The sequence below is a fragment of the Salvia miltiorrhiza genome, chromosome 1 (assembly GCF_028751815.1).
Source record: "Salvia miltiorrhiza cultivar Shanhuang (shh) chromosome 1, IMPLAD_Smil_shh, whole genome shotgun sequence".
Classification (NCBI taxonomy): Eukaryota; Viridiplantae; Streptophyta; class Magnoliopsida; order Lamiales; family Lamiaceae; genus Salvia; species Salvia miltiorrhiza.
Window position 1 is genome coordinate 62,961,576 of NC_080387.1, and position 18,711 is coordinate 62,980,286.

Sequence of the window (18,711 nt, forward strand, 5' to 3'; positions counted from 1 at the left end):
CATAGGTTCAAGAGATCCATTTACGTACGTACTATAAGTTTGAACATTTAGGTTGTGTTCTCATTTATTACTCCCTCCGTCTCATGAAACAAGACACAGTTCTTTTCGACACGGGAATTAAGAAATTGGTATTTTGTGTTTTAAGTGTGGTAGGTGAAAAAGTGAAAAAGTGAATAAAGGGCAAATTTTTTGTCACTTTTAAAAACGTGTCATGCTTCGTGGGACAGACCAAAAAGGAAACTGTGTCATGCTTCGTGGGACGGAGGGAGTATAAATTTATCATGAGAAAATAAAAGATACAAAAATATTATTTAAATCCCTCATTTATTTTCATCATTTCTCATTCAATTTTCTCCAAGGGCGAATTTTATTTTATTTTTGTAGAAAATGAGGAATTTAAAGAGAGAGACAAAAAAATATCCCTAATTTTTTCATGAAAATATACAACCAAATAAATTTTAGTAGTATGTATCTCATATAAATACACAAAAAATATCGTAATTTATAATTTTATTAACATTACCAACTTTGTATTACAAAGCGTGGATTTTTAAGTTTAATAAGTTAATCATGTTTTGGATTCTTAATATTCAATGTCATCAATTTTTGTTTTCTATCTAAAAAATTCTTAACTTTCGATATTTCTAAGCAAGAGTTATGCTGTACAAAATGCGACGATGAAATGATGAATTATCAAAAGTGTATCATGAAGATTTTTTTTTTTTGAGAAGATGTATCATATAAATATAAAGTTAATTTAGGGCTCGTATGGTTTTCAGTAAAGGATTATATAAGATAATTTTTAACCAGTATATTTAGCGTGGATAATGATATATTATTAATATTGAGTTGGTGTTTGCTATCATGGCTAAATACAGAATATCCTAGTTTAAGTTAATCCTAGGGGAAGGTGGTATTATTAATCCTAAGAAATTTGGATTAATAATATTGGGTCGTGGGATTAAACCGAGTCATCCGCATTATCACAATTACTATATTGGGCGTCCGCCAAGATTATGTCACTTTCCTTTTAAGCCAATGGTCCCACCATCCTCTTTAATATTTTATCCTTACTAACACTCTTTATTTACAAAAAAAACTCATCCAAAATTCAATCTCAACCACACATCTCATAAAGTGGTGGGATCATTTCTCCACTACATCAAAATTATCACCAATTTTATTAAATCCCATGCCCAACCAATGTGACATAATCTTGGCGGACAGAGGGAGACTGATCTGTATTAAATTAGCTAATACACTGTAATAGAGCACACAAGAATAACGGTGTGGACGCATGTACCAAACCACGTCAGGTGTAATAATATTATAGTCCATAACGGTAACTTTTCCACAGTGGCAACGGCTAAAATGCACAGCGATACAGCGCACTTGGAATATTCGGAAACCAAATTAACGCCGTTGGATCCACTTTCCATCGGACGGACGCAAATTGAAAGACAAATTAGACCGTTGGGGGATTGTATGGGCGTCTGCTTTAGCTTAAAAGAGGCGTCATTTTCGCCCATTTTCAAAATTCCCTGTTCGCTTCGCGGTGCCCCCTTGAGAGAGATTGCGCATAGGAGGAGGAAGAAGAGTATTAGGGTTTCATATTTCTCAAGAATGGCGTCAAGACAAGTGGTTCAACAGCAGAACAGAGGTATCGCAGAAATCTCATTATCTCTGTTGAATGATTTCAAGTTTCACTAATAAATCAATAATGGGTTTCAGGCTCATACATGGATAAAAAGATGATTCTCTACGCGCTTTTTAGGGATTGAGAATGATCTTGAATTTCTATGTAGTATATCTTATTCGTTGATAAAGATTCTTACATGGCTTATTTTGTGTTTATCTTTTCTTTCATAGGAGTGGAGGCGGTTCCTGGTGCTAACAAGCAGAAAAACATGGTGGTGGAGAGGAAGAACCGCCGCGCGCTCGGTGATATAGGAAATATGGTAACTATTCGTGGCGTCGACGGCAAGCCACTTCCTCAGGTTTCTCGACCTGTTACGAGGTACTAATTTACTAAAGATTGATTTTTTTTTAAAGTGGGATTTATTTATTTATTTGATAGTGTTTTGATCATTGGTTGCATCTTTTTGTATTTCTCAGGAGTTTCTGTGCCCAGCTACTGGCTAATGCACAGGCTGCCGCTGTTGAGAATAACAAGGTTTCATTTCTTGAAATTTTGCAGTATTTGCCTAGTGTTTTTTGGACAAACATTTCTTGATTATGTTGTTTTGTTGATAGTGCATGGCAGTGAATGCCAATGTGGTGGATGGAGCTCAGCCAGCCAAGAAAGCTGTGGTGCCTAAGCCGGCTCACAAGAAGGCCGTGGTGCCTAAGCCGAAACCAGAGGAGATCATAGTAATTAGTCCTGATCCTGAAGAGGTTGTTGGGGAGAAGCCTAAGTCTGGAGAAAGGTCATTGAAAAAGAGGGCTCCAACTCTTACTTCAACTCTCTCTGCTAGAAGCAAGGTTGGTGTAATAGTCACAATTCTTGAAACCCTAATGAATTTGATGTGTTTTAAGGTTGTGAGACACATGTTTGTGTGATGTGGACAGGCTGCTTGTGGGCTGAGTAATAGACCAAAGGAGCAGAAATTGGACATTGATGCTGCAGATGCCAACAATCATTTAGCAGTTGTGGAATATATTGATGAAATTTACCAATACTACAAATCAGCTGAGGTATAAATATAAATACTTGCACTAGCAAGTTGATTGTGTTGTGGTGTGATACAACAGCCTAATTCGGGAATGTGTGTGCAGCACGAGGGTAGAGCTCGCGACTACATGGATTCACAACCTGAGATCAATGCAAAGATGAGGGCAATCCTGGTTGATTGGTTGGTGCAAGTCCACAACAAGTTTGAGCTCTCTCAAGAGACCCTCTACCTCACCATCAACCTCGTGGATCGGTATCTTGCATCGAAGAACACTCAGAGAAAGGAGCTGCAGTTGGTGGGGTTGGGGGCAATGCTGATAGCCTCCAAATATGAGGAGATTTGGGCTCCTGAGGTGAGCGAGTTGGTTTTCATCTCAGACAGCAGTTACTCCTCTGCACAAATCTTGGCTATGGAGAAGAAGATCCTTGGGCAACTCGAGTGGAGCTTGACGGTCCCCACTCCCTACGTGTTCCTGGTCAGATTTATCAAGGCATCCATGACTGATGATGCGAAGGTGAGTGTGGTTTTGGCTGCAAATGATTTTGATGATTGGTGGAATAAGGACTAATGAAAAGTCTTGACCATGATGATGTAGGTGGAGAACATGGTGTATCTATTGGCTGAGCTTGCAATGATGAACTACACCTCTGCAATAAGGTGCAGCCCCTCCATGATTGCTGCCTCAGCAGTCTACGCGGCACGCTGCACCTTGAACAAGGCCCCTGCTTGGAACGAGACGCTTAGGCAGCACACGGGGTTCTCGGAAGAGCAGCTGATGTGAGGCCTGCATTTGCATTTTTTGTCTTTTTGATTATATGAGGGTGGTTGGATGATGATGATTGTGTTGATTGTTGTTTAGGGATTGTGCTAAGCTGCTGGTGACATACCATTCGACGTTGGGGGAGGGGAATCTGCGGGGTGTCTACAAAAAATACCATAGCTCAGAGAGGGAGGCTGTTGCTCTTCTGCCACCAGCAAAATCTCTTTTGTTGGCCTAATGTTTTTCTGAAATACAGCAGGAGTTGATGCACCTTTGTCACTAGGAAATTAATGTCTTATTTTGTAGAATTCTTATTGTTAGATTAATTCTTTGTGCGCAAGTCAAGAACATGACAGATTGTTGAAATGAGCAAAACTAAATATCGTAATGACAGGAAAAAAATGGGATATTTTCTTTACAATGATGTTGACTGTGTGATCAATTATCGTTGAAATGAGCAAAACTAACTGGGAATCTATGTAAATTTCATTGCCAAATTAAATACTCCACAACGACAGTGGAAGAAAACCTTTCAAATACAAAATGATGTCTTAACAACAAAATAAATAAATAAGAAAAAGAGAGGGGAAAAAAGGGTCCTAAATAAACCTAAATTGACATTTTTCTTAAACCCAAATGTAGGGTTTTAAGCTTGATCGCAAATTCACTATCATTCTGACTCAACAACATGCCGACCAAGAAAAAGAACTCAAAAACACCTTCAAAACCCTCAAATTCCGACCAAAGCAGCCTTCTTTCGTCGCCTTCCGCTGCCTCTTCTTCTTCACTGTCGTCGCCGTTCGATCCGACCCACGAACTGCTGCTGTACTCTCTCGATGAAGCTGCAGCTCAGTTCCCATCTCTCATCTCCGCAGCAGCTTTCGTCGGCACAGTCGTCGACGATGTCGTTTCCGACCCCAGAGGCTGCAAAATTTGGCTGTCTGAATCAGTCATGGTTTCTTCTTCAATTCCCCCAGGCTCCCTTGTCTCGGTACTAATTTGGCTGTCTGAATCAGTCATGGTTTCTTCTCCAATATGTGAATGTTTTTTGGGTCCTGTTTAATTTTGGTGTTGTTTCCTCCCTCTTTCTGTTTCTTTCTCTGCTTCGTAATGTAGATGTTCAATATTTATGATATTTGAAAGGCGTCTTTGTGTCCATGATGTGGTTAATCTATTGACAGGTCTCTCTTTCTTCTTTGGACAAAGGTATGAGCGGATTCCCTCTGTGTAAGCTACCAGATGAATGCGCTCAATGCTTTGGGTTTGACTTTACCAACAATTTGGCTGATGAACCTGGAACATATTTTGCTCTTGCGACCGTATTCCCATCTAGTAAGGTTTGAATATTAAGTACTTGTTCTGTGATCTCTTTTCGTGCGTAGGTTGTTTGTTTGTCAGGGGTCTGTACTCTTTAATCCATATTTCAGAAGACTATTTAGGGTTTAGGGTTAAAAACTGTTTTGCGCAGTTGACACTTTTGCTGTTGTTTCATCTTTAACTGGTGAATTACCTATAGAAACTTTGACAACTATTCCCTTGCATGCCAACTTAGTAAAATGGTGAATAAAATCTTGGTTCAACCTTTGATGATATTAATTCAATAATTCCCTTTGCGGTTTTGGTAGTACATTAATTATAAATTAGGTAACACTGAAGTGTTAACTCCACAAATATGGCATCATGAGGGAATGGACAAAGATTAAGTGGTTGTAATGTGTAGTGAATGCAGTAAAATCCAAACAGGAAGTTCTATAATCAAATCAATATTGGAAAAGATAGTGATAGAAAAAGAACCAATTCTATGTACTTAACTAATGGTTGTGGTAACCAATCTTGCAATATTTATCATCAGTTTATCATCATCATATTTCTTCGTAGTTCATCAGAGAGCTCTGTATGCAGGTTTCTAAAAATGGAGTGCGCTTGTCTTTGAACCTTTCACACACTCTGGGTTGTCCATGTTCAGGCAGGATGGTTTTTGTTTATCCTGTTAAGCGTCGCACCTTGACTGAGAATGGAAATGGGTCACGCTGTGGCCCTGCAGCTGGTTGTATATCAGTAGACAGCCTCCAGGAGATTTATCTATCCCCAGTTTATTTGAAAGGTAAAGATAAAACTGCGAGGTCCACATCTTCTCATCGGGACATTTCCAAAGAATTAGCATATGGACAAGCTGAAAATAGCAATATTTCATCCCCAGTGACACCATCTGTATCAGAGTCTAAAATTAGTTCCCCTTGCTCGGCACAGTCTCGCCTCTTGAATTATGACCAGTCAGCATCAAAGAGAACATACTTGTCTGATGCAGCATTTAGCATACTTGACATGAAGGGTGTTTTAAGAGATGATTCTTCAAGAAAACTTTTAGAAATATGCACCGGATCATGGTTACATTCACGGAGTTTACTCTCTGGGAATTTTGTTGCAGTCCCTATACTTTCAGAGCTATGTGTTTTCCAGGTTATAGGTCCCAAAAGATTGTCTTCAAATAGTGAAGTTTGGAATGGCAACAGTGACTTTCCTGCTCAGAGTTTAGACGAAGGAAAATATGCCATATCTGCTTTCTCTATAGATAGTGGTACAAAGATTATTTTTCTATCAGCAGGAAATTCGGTCGTTGAAACTTCAGTGAAAGGCTATTCGGAAAATCCAGATACTGGGCATGGGTCTATCAGAAAAAAAGCAGAAGCACACCTTTTGAAGTTGGGAGGCCTTACTAAAGAATTTACTGTTTTAAAAGATATCATAGTTTCATCAGCTGTGCAGATGACAGTTGCAAGTTTGGGCTTACGACCTACAAAGGGAGTCCTTCTTCATGGACCCCCAGGAACCGGAAAGACTACATTAGCTCAAGTTTGTGCTCATGGTGCTGGTGTGAACATGTTTTCTGTGAATGGACCTGAAATTATTAGTCAATACCATGGAGAAACTGAAAAAGCATTGCATGAAGTATTCGTGAATGCCAGCAAAGCTCCACCTGCTGTGGTAGGTTTCTTGGTCATCATTTCTCTTTGGGCAAAAGAATGTGAGCAATTTTATCATCATATAATAAATAAATAGACGCAGGCCATAAATTCATGCAACAAAATCAGAAAAGGGACTTACACTGATTATGAATCTTTAATATAAAATTCTCCCTCCACCCCCACCCATGTTCTATAAATAGTAGGTATCTCTGTAATGCTCTTACCATTTTAGGTGCACTTTCTGCAATATTTAAGTCCAAATAGTACCTTCTCTCTTTAATATGGATGGGAAGTTTTATGTTGATAAATCACGAATAAGCATTTTGTTATTGAAGTGGTGGATTTGGTAGAATTCTGTGTCAAATTATCATTATGGTAAGGTGTAACTTTCCTACGTGTCTGTGCTCCTGAATGCAGTTGGGTGCTAAATACTTGATGATCATATTTTTAGGTTTTCATAGATGAGTTGGATGCCATTGCACCTGCACGTAAAGATGGAGGAGACGAGCTATCCCAAAGAATGGTCGCTACTCTCTTAAATTTGATGGATGGAATTAGTAGAACTGATGGAGTTTTAGTGATTGCTGCTACAAACCGTCCTGACAGTATTGAGCCCGCACTTAGACGTCCCGGAAGGCTTGACAGAGAAATTGAAATAGGTATCTCATGGAAAATTTGTGGATTTTATTATTTTTTCATACATGTTCTCATGACCTCACGTGGTGTGGCCTCACGTGGTGTGGTCAATCTTCTCAACATAAATCCTAAACTACATTGATAAACTCTTAATGCTTAACCATGTTCTGTAAGTTAACAGTCAGCACCTTGTGGGTTCTGATCCTGCTTCGTTTGTGATAACTTTACAGTTCATCGTTTCCATTAATAGCTTATTGAATAATTATGATCGATCTCCTAAAAGTCTCTTACAACTTTGTGCTACTTGTAGGTGTTCCATCTCCGAGAGGACGCCATGAAATATTGCTTGCACTTCTTAGTGAAATGGCACACTCACTGTTGGACAAGGATATTCACAATCTTGCAATGGCCACACATGGTTTTGTTGGAGCTGATTTAGCTGCTCTGTGCACTGAAGCAGCCTTGGTTCGTCTTCGGCAGTATGTTAAATCTAATGCCTGTCTTGGTGATTCAGATTTTGGATTTTCAACCATCGTTGATTCAGAATGCCAAGGTTTGAGCCAGTTGCAAGAAGTTTATCCGGGTGGTGAGCTGGAAAGCCCTTGCAGTTTAGAAGATTCTGTCAAAAGTAATTTGTGTGCTACGTTTTCCTGCAATTCAGAAACACAAAACTCAGCTGCATCCAGGGTTGGAATCACAGTAGATGGGACTCATGTTCTGAAGGACACCTTAAGAGTTTCTTCAGATGACTTTGAGAAGGCTAGAATTAGAATAAGACCAAGTGCCATGAGAGAGGTAACTATACCAGTTTTAGCTATGTAATAGCCAGACATGATACTTCTATTTGATCAAACCTTTTCCTTAGTAATATATAGTAGCTTCTTGTATTCTGAGTCTCTGACCGCTTGAAATTATTCATCATTGCTATAAAGTAGAAGACTTGTCTTTGGTGTCACCAATGTCACTATTGAAATGTAATACCGTGCAAATTCTTTGAAATGGTATAATAATTAGGAGGCAACCAATAATATTAGTTATGTCTCATTTGTGTGCTCCTTGCTTTGAGTGCTGGTGAACTATGTCATTCGCATATGATTGAGTGCACAAAATGTAGCTTGCTACTTGTCCCAATTCTTTGTTGTGGTCTACTCTAGCTTGACTTATAGCCTGTTCTGATCAGGTGATACTTGAAATTCCTAAAGTTGGCTGGGACGATGTTGGTGGCCAGACAGAAGTTAAGATGCAACTTATGGAAGCTGTGCAATGGCCTCAAAAACACAAGGATGCTTTTGATCGCATTGGTACTCGGCCCCCAAGTGGAATATTATTGTTTGGTCCTCCAGGTTGCAGCAAAACTCTTTTAGCCCGTGCAGTAGCTTCTGAAGCAGGGTTGAATTTTCTTGCAGTGAAGGGCCCCGAGCTTTTCAGCAAATGGGTTGGTGAATCTGAAAAGGCCGTACGTACTTTGTTCGCGAAGGCCAGGGCTAATGCTCCTTCGATTATATTCTTTGATGAAATTGATGGTCTTGCTATAACTCGTGGAAAGGAAAGTGATGGAGTATCAGTTGGTGATCGGGTTATCAGTCAGCTACTTGTAGAATTGGATGGTAACTAACACCTGGAATCATCTTGCCATGAGTCTCCATTTTGTGTAGATGCCTTTTATTCAAGAGCAATAGCAAAAAATATCTCCCATAAGCTGCTTTTGCTTTTTCATTTGCATTACAATATAATGTCTGTTGGAAAACAGAAATAGTTTGCTAACCATCCTAATATAAATTTATTGATGATAGGTTTGCAGCAAAGAGGCAGTGTAACTGTCATTGCTGCTACAAATAGGCCAGATAAGATCGATCCTGCTCTTCTCAGGCCAGGTACCCTTCCATCTATGCCCATTGTTCCCTTGTGGTTGATTGTGTTTCTGCAAATGTCTTGTTTTCTTTTTCACTTGGCAACTACAAGAACCGCCCACTGATTGCTTCTTAACTTGTTAGGACGTTTTGATAGACTTCTTTATGTGGGCCCGCCAAGCAGAAAAGATCGTGAGGATATCTTTCGTGTTCATTTGCACCGGATGCCATGCAATTCTGATGTATGCATCAGCGAGCTCTCTCTTCTTACTGAGGGCTATACAGGTGCTGATATATCACTTATCTGCCGTGAAGCAGCCATTCGAGCAATGGAAGTATGTAAAACATCGTGAATATTAAGTACCATCTTATTCTGTCTCTTGATGTAGTTTTTTTAGTAAATTTATTTTCTTTTATCCAACCAGGAGGACCGGTCTGCCTCAGAGATCACGATGGAGCACTTGAAAGCTGGAGTTCAACAAGTACAACCATCGAACGTTCAGATGTATGAAAACCTCTCAACCAAGTTTCAGAGGCTAGTTCATTCAACTGCTAACGAAGATGATTTGGAATACAAACCCTGCCTTATTAAACCGACTCATATTACTCTGTGGTATGTGATGCTTCACTTCTGTTATAATAGCTTATTTTTCTATAGATGATGCTAATGTTCAGAAATGAATAGATGAGGTAATCTTAATAATTGGCATTATCGTACTTCCCTCGTATCGAATGACATTCTCTTATGAAATGCTCCTATTTCTCGTTCGTCTAGGATTGCCCTCAATTTTTGAAATTAATAATGAAAACTAGTATTATGGCCGTCGTCATCTTTATGACCACATCCCCTCCCTCCATTTCATTACCACCATTACCTTCTCACAAGCTCCACTGACAAAACTGAACTCGGACTTGTTTTCAATGAATATGTTTTATATGGGGCTCAATTCTGGAAAACATTCAAATATGTTGTTTCATCATCTTGCAACCCTTCGATTAGAAGTATTTTCTGTGCCGATCAACTCAGATATCCAGGCTGTGGTTTAACTTTGTCGTTGCAGGAGCAGGCTCAGATCTGCTGTGCTCTTCCTTTCTCAGCTCCCAGGCTCCATTTTGCATCAATAGCTTCATGAAGCAGATAAATATGACCTGCACCTGGTTATGGGGTGCAACGACTCTCCTATCCGAAACCATGCTATCGTCTTCTCTTCCCAGAAAGGAAGCAAGTTGAGAAAATCACAGCTACAAGAATGTCTGCAACTGAAATTGTACAGCTGTAAGAGAGAGCCCTTCTACAGTTTCATACGGCCACCGGTTATCTGTCTTGTTGCTCGACTCTCCATGGCAGGTTTCTCTAGATTCTTTTCTGTTGAGAATCCATTTTTATAGATATGAATGTACAGTTATTTTGACAGCTGAGGTAAATCAGAAAATTCCTTGCTAAGCTCTGTTTGTGGGGAACGTGATTTTGCATATGAAAACATGATTACATGGAAAGATTTGAAATGAAATTGCAAGTTTCAGCCAAACATTGTCATTTGTTTTTGTGATTTGGGGGGGAAATAAAAATAATGATTATTTCCCCAAATGTAGAAAAGCATTGTCATTAAATGTTATGAGATGTTCCCTTTTCTTAAGGCAAAAATTGGCCACGCCTAGACATTTTCACAATGTCTAGTCACTTGATAAATCTGGCAAGGAACTGTCACAGGTTCCAATTTCACAGGATTTATATGAATTTGTAGCACTATTTTCACCATTTCGGATTTTAACATTATTAAATTATTATACGTAATCTTGTCTTAGCCTTCCTTGTCTTGGCATCTACACGCTCATCTTTTCTTATCACTAGAGCTAGAAAAGATGGCAACCAATCTAAAATTGTAGGCCTACATACTAGGTGTGGTGCCAATAATGAGACAACAACACGATAGCTTTTCTAGTAATTATTTTTGCTTTGCCAAACTAGTTAATTCAAGTTTCAATAATAAGAAGAATAAGATTATACCCACTTTATAGATCTTTTATATACATTTTCTTTTCTTTTTTCTAGTTTGATGGGTACTCCTTTTGTCCCGACTAATGCACGTGTAAATAAGTGGTGGACATTATATTTAACATATTTGATTTGGGATGTTTTGTATTTTTGTGGAGTCATAGGTCAATAATACAAAGGTCTTTTTTTTTTTTTTTTTTTTTGAAAGGGGTCAATAATACTACAAAGTTACTTTCTAATATATAGCATGGTAGATTATAGAAATAAATATGAAGGAAATCACATTACTTTTTTCCCTGTTAAATTAGAAATAGAAATAATTTAGGAAAAATTCATGAGATATTTTTCTCCCCTTTTTCTTCCATTAAATTATCTAGAAGTTTCACTCCTAGCTTTATCGGACAACCTAAGATTCCATGCCATTTTCATTGGTTGTAATTAGCAGATAATGTCACCTAATTGAAACAAACGTCATTAGCTTGTAATTACAACCGGAAATCAGAATAAGGGTATCTAATAATCAAAGTCAACAATAAATATCTTAATAAGAGGTCCAATAATTACCATCAAACAGCCACTAATCACATTCACATCGAGCACCAAAAAGATATTCCCTACTACTCACCAAAATACCCTATCTTTTCCTGCTGTGTGAACGAATATTAATTAATATTTCCTCACATTCACATTTAACATAGATTGTTTATATTTTCGAGAATTATTTTTTTAATCAATTCCCAGACTGGCTCATGATCTGACTTGTGATCTCTGATACAATGTCCCCTGTACAGATAAAGAGCGATAAAATAATATTAAAAAACACGCTTTACTGTGTGAAAATATATGCTTGTATTAACGGATTAATATTATTAATGGTGCATAGAAATTAGGAAATAAATGATATTCATGCATCTTAATGACTATAACTATAAAGTAAATAGTTGTCATTATATATCTTTCATGACCAGGAGTGGATATGAAGTCACACCCTAAATTTAGAATTTTTAATGATACCTTCTCGTGATTCAAACAGGACCTTCTTTAAATTTTAATTCCTAGAAAATAAGAAACTTATTGCTTCCTAACAGCTTTACTCATCAAATTTTGTTATGTAATAATATTCAATCTCACCACACTCGCGCCACTAATAGTTATATAACACTATTAATCATTACTAATACTCCATCCTTTTTTTTTAAGTGTCCTATTAAGATAAATTTATTGTTCTTTTTTAAGTGTCCTATTTCAAAATTTGAGAATAAAAAAATGACAAAGTTCCTACTTTACCCTTTTTCAAGTGTCCTATTTCAAAATTTGAGAATAAATTTATTACACTTTAAAAATAATAAATATGGGCAAAAAAGTAATATTTCAACTTCCTTCATATATGTACTTTTTTTCCATGGGTCACTTAAAAAAAAACGGAGGGAGTAGTTAGTATTATTCTCCAAGGCATAGAACAATTAATATATATGAAGGGAAGGCTAAGCTAAAAACAGTTCTTATACAAATTATTAAAATTTACGGTTGATTCATATATATATATATATATATATATATATATATATATATATTCATAGAGGGACACTAAAATAAATATACATTTTAAAATATAAAATAGAGTGATTTATGCTTAAATTGCTCTATTTTTAAGGGTTTGTAAGTGCGTGTTTTAAGATAATCATCTGGAAATTGATGCGTTTTATGGTGTATTTTATGCTTTGCAGGAGATTTAGGCTTTCGAGATGGAAGAATGCAATTTTGGATGAATTTGGCGTTTTCTAGGTGCTCTGGTCTCCAGTGCAGCGAAATCAAGAAGCCAAACCAATCGCCAGAGAAGTCGATAGTCAGAGCAGAGGAATCGAGAAGCCAGAGAAATCAAAGCCAGAGAAATCAAAGCCAGAGGAATCGAGAAGCCAGAGAAATCAAAGCCAGAGAAATCAAAGCCAGAGGAATCGAGAAGCCAGAGAAATCAAAGCCAGAGAAATCACCATTCATCTGGCGATAGCAGAGAAATCACCATTCCTCTGGCGATAGCATTCCGCTGGCGACCCATTTCTCTGGCGAGGTCAGAGAAATCATCCGTTCCTCTGGCGAGAGCTGTGAATTCGGCAAGAGTGGGAGTATTTTCCAGAGCGCGCATCCAGCTGGAAAGTTGTCTTATTTTACACGATTCTATTACCTTTAGAATTCTACTTTGCATGGCAACTCTCATATACCATGGTGATCGAAGGAAATCTGAAAACTATAAATAGGTCCTCTTTTGATCTATCTAGATACACCCGAACCCGAACATTCATATTTCAGTTTTATAGCTTTAGAATTTTATTGCTTTCTAGTTTTCAAGGCTTCGATCAAGATTGAAGATTCAAGCCGCTACAATCTTTCTTATTCAGTTTTTATATAATTCAGTTTTTACAATTGCTTTCTTTTTAATTATGCTTTTGTTTTATTTTACGATGTCTGGCTAGTTCGTTAATCTGAACCTAGGGTTTGTACATAGCTGATTGATTATATGTTTATGATTTATTGATATCAATTTGCCCTCCAACTTGTGATTCATGATTCCTGGTGCTTAATTTCTTGTGAATTATTTGGCCAATAATTTACATGTCTAGCTGTTCAGTTTGAGTCTTGAATGCGATAATTGTTCAGCCGATTCAGGAATGCATGTTATAGTAGTAGCCTTGACACTTGAATGGGATAGGTGAAACTATAGGGAGCTATTCTTTGTGTACGCTTGGGAGTTAATTTATTCCTTGGAGTCTTGAATGTGAAGGGGGGGTAAATTAATCTACTTTCATAGGTGTTCGTTAGAGAAGCTTGTGAATAGTTCTGTGATCTCTCATCAGGGTTGGATTAAATTGGTAATTGAATCAATAGATTAAATGCATGTAATTAATTAGTAAAAGTACATCCCTAGGGTCAGAGTCTTTTATTATTTGAGTTTTTACCTTATTTTATTTGTTGTTATTTGAGTTTAGTACTAATCAAATCTCTACTTTCGTTTGACTGTCTACTGTTATAGTTTGTTTAGGAGATAGCTAGAGTGATTTTGTTGTGTCAGTCCTTGTGGATACGATACTCGATTACTGATTATTTGCTACAATTGCACCGTGTTAGTTGCGGTATTTGTTGCTAAGAAATTAGTGATCATAGAGTTCTTATACAAATTATTAAAATTTAAGGTTGATTCATATATGCGCTAAAATAAATACACATTTTAAAATATAAAATAGAAACTATTTTCAGCCTTTAAATCATCAAAATTTACGGTTGATTCATCATTTTGTTAGATGAATTCATGGTCCTAAGTTCGAATCTCATAAGTAGCGAAAATTTTAATTTTCATAATTCAAATATTTAAACAGCTAATTCATACGTGTTTTATACAGAATTCAAATATTTACATACGAGTTCTCTAAGATTAAATCTCAACCATTAGATTATGAGTAGATCAATAATGTAAATCTATTCTTATTTTATACTATAAGCGTGGTTTACAACCTAATTACTCCATATATATATATATAAAATAAAAATATAAAATATAAAATATAAACAATTTTCAGCTCTTAGATCATCAAGATCTACGGTTGATTCGTAACCCTTTTGGATGAATTCGTGGTCCTGGGTTCGAATCCCAAAGGTAGCAAAAATTTATTTTTCACAATTCGTAACCATGTTGGATGAATTCGTAACCCTATTGGATAAAATTCGTACATTAAAAAATGTTTATATTTATATTTTAAGAAGTGTTTTCACTATAGCCCTCCCCTATATATATATATATATATATATATATATATATATATATATATATGAAGAGGTTCTAATAAAAACCTCTGTTAAAATGAGAACTAGGAACCTAATCTTGACCTTTTAAATATTAGATCTAATGGCTAGGATTTAGTCAACAAAAGAAACTGTGCATCTATTATATTTTACTGTGCACTTAAAAAATATGCAATTTATGCAATTGAAACCAACAATGCAAAATACTCAAGCAAAACGAAATTGTGCATCTATGCAATCGAAATTGTGCATCTGTAGTTTAATCCCAGCCCTCTATTTTATTTAAATCAATGGCTTTAAATTGGTTCCTAGTTTTCATCTTAAGAGGAGTTTTTATATTAACCCTACCCATATATATATATATATATATATATATATATATATATATATATATATAGGGAGAGGTTCAAATAAGAACCACTAATAAAATAAGAACGGAGAACCATTTTAAGCCATTCGATCATCAAGATCTACGGTGGATGCATCATCTTGGTGGATGGATGCAGGTGCTGGGTTCGAATCCTGAAGGGAGCAAAAAAATTATTTTTTTCGGATGCATTAAATTTAATAGCGGATGCATTAATTTGTATAGCAGATGCAGTAATTTTATTGGTTCTTATGTTCTCACGATAATTGTGGTTCTCACTATAACCGCACCCTATATATATATATATATATATATATATATATATATATATATATATATATGAAATGGTTCAAATTAAAAACCCTTAATTATTGTGATAACAAAGACCATTCTCAGTCTTTCGAATATGAAGATCTACGGTGAATTCATTACTTTGTTGGATGAATGTATCACCTGTGTCGAATCCCATAAGGAAAGAAAATTTTATTTTTTTCTAGTGTAGTAAATCTCATTGGGAATATAGTAACTTTATATGTTCTCACATTCTTACCAAAAATGTACTCCGAGTTCACACAATAAACTATGAAAAATAGATATTAATATAAAGTGGTATTGGCTTGTAAATACTTTGATTTTTTCCATTTTCTGATGTTGCACCCGAACTTAAAAATCTGCCTATAAATATATGAATTTTGTATTCTTTCTGATGTTGCACCCATCGAATTCTTTCGAGGAGGCAAAATCTAACATGGATCTTACTCAGCTTAATACGCGGACGTGTCATTAATGACCCATACTAAAATACTCTTTATTAATTTAATTTAATATTTACTAATAATTTAAACTCTAAATAATTCTAACTCCTAATTCCTAAAATCGTCAAACACGGCCACAAATTAAAAAGAAAACACTCAAACATAGCCGCCATAGAAATTGATTATGGAACTCCATGCATTTCTAAAACCTCAAACACAGTGGCACCGTCACCTCTCCTTAGTCGTTGGTCCGCCGCTATTATCTAGGGGTGAGCATTCGGTTATATGGTTCGGTTTTTGTTAAAACCAAACCAAACCATATTTTAGTTCGGTTTTAAAAAAAAAACCGAACCGAACCGAATTAACCGAATAAACCGAACCGAATTAACCGAAATTTTTATAATTAAAATCGAACCGAACCGAAAAACCGAATTAATCCGAAGAAAACCGAAAAAACCAAAATTTTTGAAAAAAAAACCGAAAAAACTGAAATATTCGAAAAAAAACCGAAAATTCCAAAAGAAAAACTATAAAATTAAAAAAATATTAGAAGTTAGATATTATAAAACTATAATTAAAATAATATATATATATATATATATTTATATATATATATATTATAAATATAATTCGGTTTTTCGGTTTTGTTCGGTTTTAAAAAATCCGAACCGAACCGAACCGAAAAACCGAAATTTTATGAAAATAAAAACCGAACCGAACCGAAAAACCAAAAAAACCGAACCATATTTTAAAATTTCGGTTTGGATCGGTTCGGTTATTCGGTTTCGGATTTTTTGCTCACCCCTACTATTATCCGTTAATGAGTCAATCAGTAGCTATTAGTGAGCGAGTAAGCCAACAACCCAACAACTGTCCCGACGCCAGTCATAATCCACAGCCATCCCGCTAAACCACTAGAGATGTATTATCATACAATGAAACTTAAAAAAAAAAAAAAACACTAAATTAATCTTACATTTATGCGAGGACAAGAAAGATAACATCTCTCTAGATTCTTTTCAGTGTGTGATGTTTTCAATTCAACAGGTATATTGTGCGAGTAGATTTGAATTTCAGGCTCATTATTCATCTACGAGTTCCATGATGATGTTGAAGAACTAGCCATGGCGAACGATTTGCTGCACTTCTTCCTCTAAGTTCTTCGCTCGATTCTAAATCTTCTCTATTTTGCACAAAAAAACTCCAATTCACGCTAGAATTCACCAAATACAAGAAATAAAAAATTCTGGAACAAAAAACGATGACGTTTTAGAACTGTGTGAAACTGCGTCGTTGCGTTACACTGCCAATCATGCCATGTCAATTAATCTGGCTGCCATACCAACAACGAGTTGGGGTATTTTATCGTTGGGTGCAAAAAAAAAAAAGAATACAAAGTTCAATATTTATATGCAGGTTTTAATTAAAATTTGGATGCAAAGCTAAAAAATGAAAAAAGTTCAAGTATTTACGGACCACTACCCCTAATATAAACAAATCTTAAATTTTAAAATTAAAAACAACTTTAAGTGATGGTGTTTAGCCAATAGCCAATTTTCAATTTTGCAATTTTCCTTTACAATTTCACTTCTCATCTTAGTTAACTTTTTTGTTATTATATTGGAATAAGTATAATTTTAAGTTATTGAACATATCATAGCATTTAATTCCCAAAATAAATAGTATGTCTGAAAAGTATATTGTAAGAAACTTTTAAGAAATAGCTACGAAACTGTGCATATATCAAGTTAATTAAGATTCATTGTAAACTCCAAGTCTTGTATATATATAAAAAAAACTATACTAGTATTATAAATTTGAATTCTCTAATCACACCAACCAATGTTAGACATAATATTTAGAGTGGATTTTGAAAATAACCTAGTATTTTTTTAATAAACTTAAAAATTAGTGAAAAAAATTACTCACTAAGATAAAAACTTTAAAAAATACCCACACTTACCATTTTACCCCTTTAAACACCACCCTTTAAAAAATTCTCGCATTTCACAACCAGTGAAATTCACAATCAGAATTTTTTGGTTGTGAATTCACAACCAGTAGAATTCACAATCAGAATTTATTTTGGTTGTGAATTCAAATAGTTGTGAATTTGAGTTTTAAAGTTTAAATTCACAACTAAAAACATTAGTTGTGAATTCACAACTAGAAATATTGTTAGTCGTGAATTCAAGCTTTAAAACTCAAATTCACGACTACTTGAATTCACAACTAGCAATAGAGTTGGTTGTGAATTCGAGATTTAAAACTCGAATTCACAACTAACACTAGCAATTCATTCGTGAATTCATCAAACTGGTTGTAAATTCAACTAGTTGTGAATTCGAGCTTTAAAACTCGAATTTACAACCAACACTAACGATTTAGTTGTGAATTTTAGTTTTAGTTGTGAATTCATAGATCTGGTTGTGAATTCAAGAATATTAAGTTGTGAATTCATAGATGTGGTCAAGAATTCAAAAATATTAAGTTGTGAATTTATAAATTTGGTTGTGAATTCAAGAAAAGTAAGTTGTGAATTCATAGATCGGTTGTGAATTCAAGAATATTAAATTATAAATTTATAAATAAATTCATAGGGGTGGGGAAGTAATAATAATAATAATAATAATAATAATAATAATAATAATAATAATAATAATAATAATAATAATAATAATAATAATAATAATAATAATAATAATAATAAATTGGCTTGGGGGGGGTGGGGGGTCGGGGGCAGGCAGGGGTTGGAGAAAAATAAAATGACTGGGGGGATGGACAGTGGGGGAGTAAAAGAAAAAAAAATTATTTTTTTTGGCTTAGAAGTGGGTGGTGGGGGAGTAAAAGATTTTTTTTTTTTTTTTACTTGGGGGTGGGTGGTCGGGGGTGGGCAGAGGGGGGAGTAAAAGAT

General features: G+C 35.5%; 2 protein-coding genes across 5 annotated transcripts; both read left to right on the plus strand.

The window, feature by feature from the left end:
- Positions 1–1,414: 1,414 nt before the first annotated feature.
- LOC131003511 (G2/mitotic-specific cyclin-2-like) lies at positions 1,415–3,856 on the plus strand. The gene is made up of 8 exons (XM_057930020.1): positions 1,415–1,660; positions 1,870–2,017; positions 2,116–2,173; positions 2,254–2,481; positions 2,569–2,694; positions 2,776–3,186; positions 3,268–3,449; positions 3,532–3,856. Exons 1-8 carry the CDS (start codon positions 1,486–1,488, stop codon positions 3,668–3,670), a joined length of 1,467 nt encoding a protein of 488 aa, XP_057786003.1. The 5' UTR covers positions 1,415–1,485; the 3' UTR covers positions 3,671–3,856.
- A 115-nt stretch (positions 3,857–3,971) lies between these two features.
- LOC131003151 (calmodulin-interacting protein 111) lies at positions 3,972–10,413 on the plus strand. Of its 4 annotated transcripts, none has more exons than XM_057929638.1 (10): positions 3,972–4,423; positions 4,614–4,769; positions 5,335–6,417; positions 6,850–7,057; positions 7,345–7,829; positions 8,215–8,641; positions 8,828–8,908; positions 9,029–9,219; positions 9,310–9,497; positions 9,946–10,413. In XM_057929638.1, the coding sequence occupies exons 1-10, from the start codon at positions 4,121–4,123 to the stop codon at positions 10,007–10,009; spliced, it is 3,186 nt and encodes a 1,061-aa protein (XP_057785621.1). In that variant the 5' UTR covers positions 3,972–4,120; the 3' UTR covers positions 10,010–10,413. The 4 variants fall into 4 exon arrangements, with proteins under 4 accessions (XP_057785621.1, XP_057785625.1, XP_057785637.1 ...); XM_057929642.1 differs by having other exon boundaries at positions 4,286–4,423; positions 4,639–4,769; XM_057929654.1 differs by having other exon boundaries at positions 4,286–4,423; positions 4,639–4,764.
- The last annotated feature ends 8,298 nt before the right edge of the window (positions 10,414–18,711 follow it).

What these genes read in the sequence shown, in the direction of transcription:
- LOC131003511 (XM_057930020.1), top strand. Translation starts at nt 1,486, where the DNA reads ATGGGCGTCTGCTTTAGCTTAAAAGAGGCGTCATTTTCGCCCATTTTC. An exon ending in GGTTCAACAGCAGAACAGAG is followed by an intron (nt 1,661 to 1,869) that starts GTATCGCAGAAA and finishes TTTCTTTCATAG; the next exon opens with GAGTGGAGGCGGTTCCTGGT. An exon ending in AATACTACAAATCAGCTGAG is followed by an intron (nt 2,695 to 2,775) that starts GTATAAATATAA and finishes ATGTGTGTGCAG; the next exon opens with CACGAGGGTAGAGCTCGCGA.
- LOC131003151 (XM_057929638.1), top strand. Translation starts at nt 4,121, where the DNA reads ATGCCGACCAAGAAAAAGAACTCAAAAACACCTTCAAAACCCTCAAAT. An exon ending in GCAAAGCTCCACCTGCTGTG is followed by an intron (nt 6,418 to 6,849) that starts GTAGGTTTCTTG and finishes TCATATTTTTAG; the next exon opens with GTTTTCATAGATGAGTTGGA. An exon ending in GCTACTTGTAGAATTGGATG is followed by an intron (nt 8,642 to 8,827) that starts GTAACTAACACC and finishes TATTGATGATAG; the next exon opens with GTTTGCAGCAAAGAGGCAGT.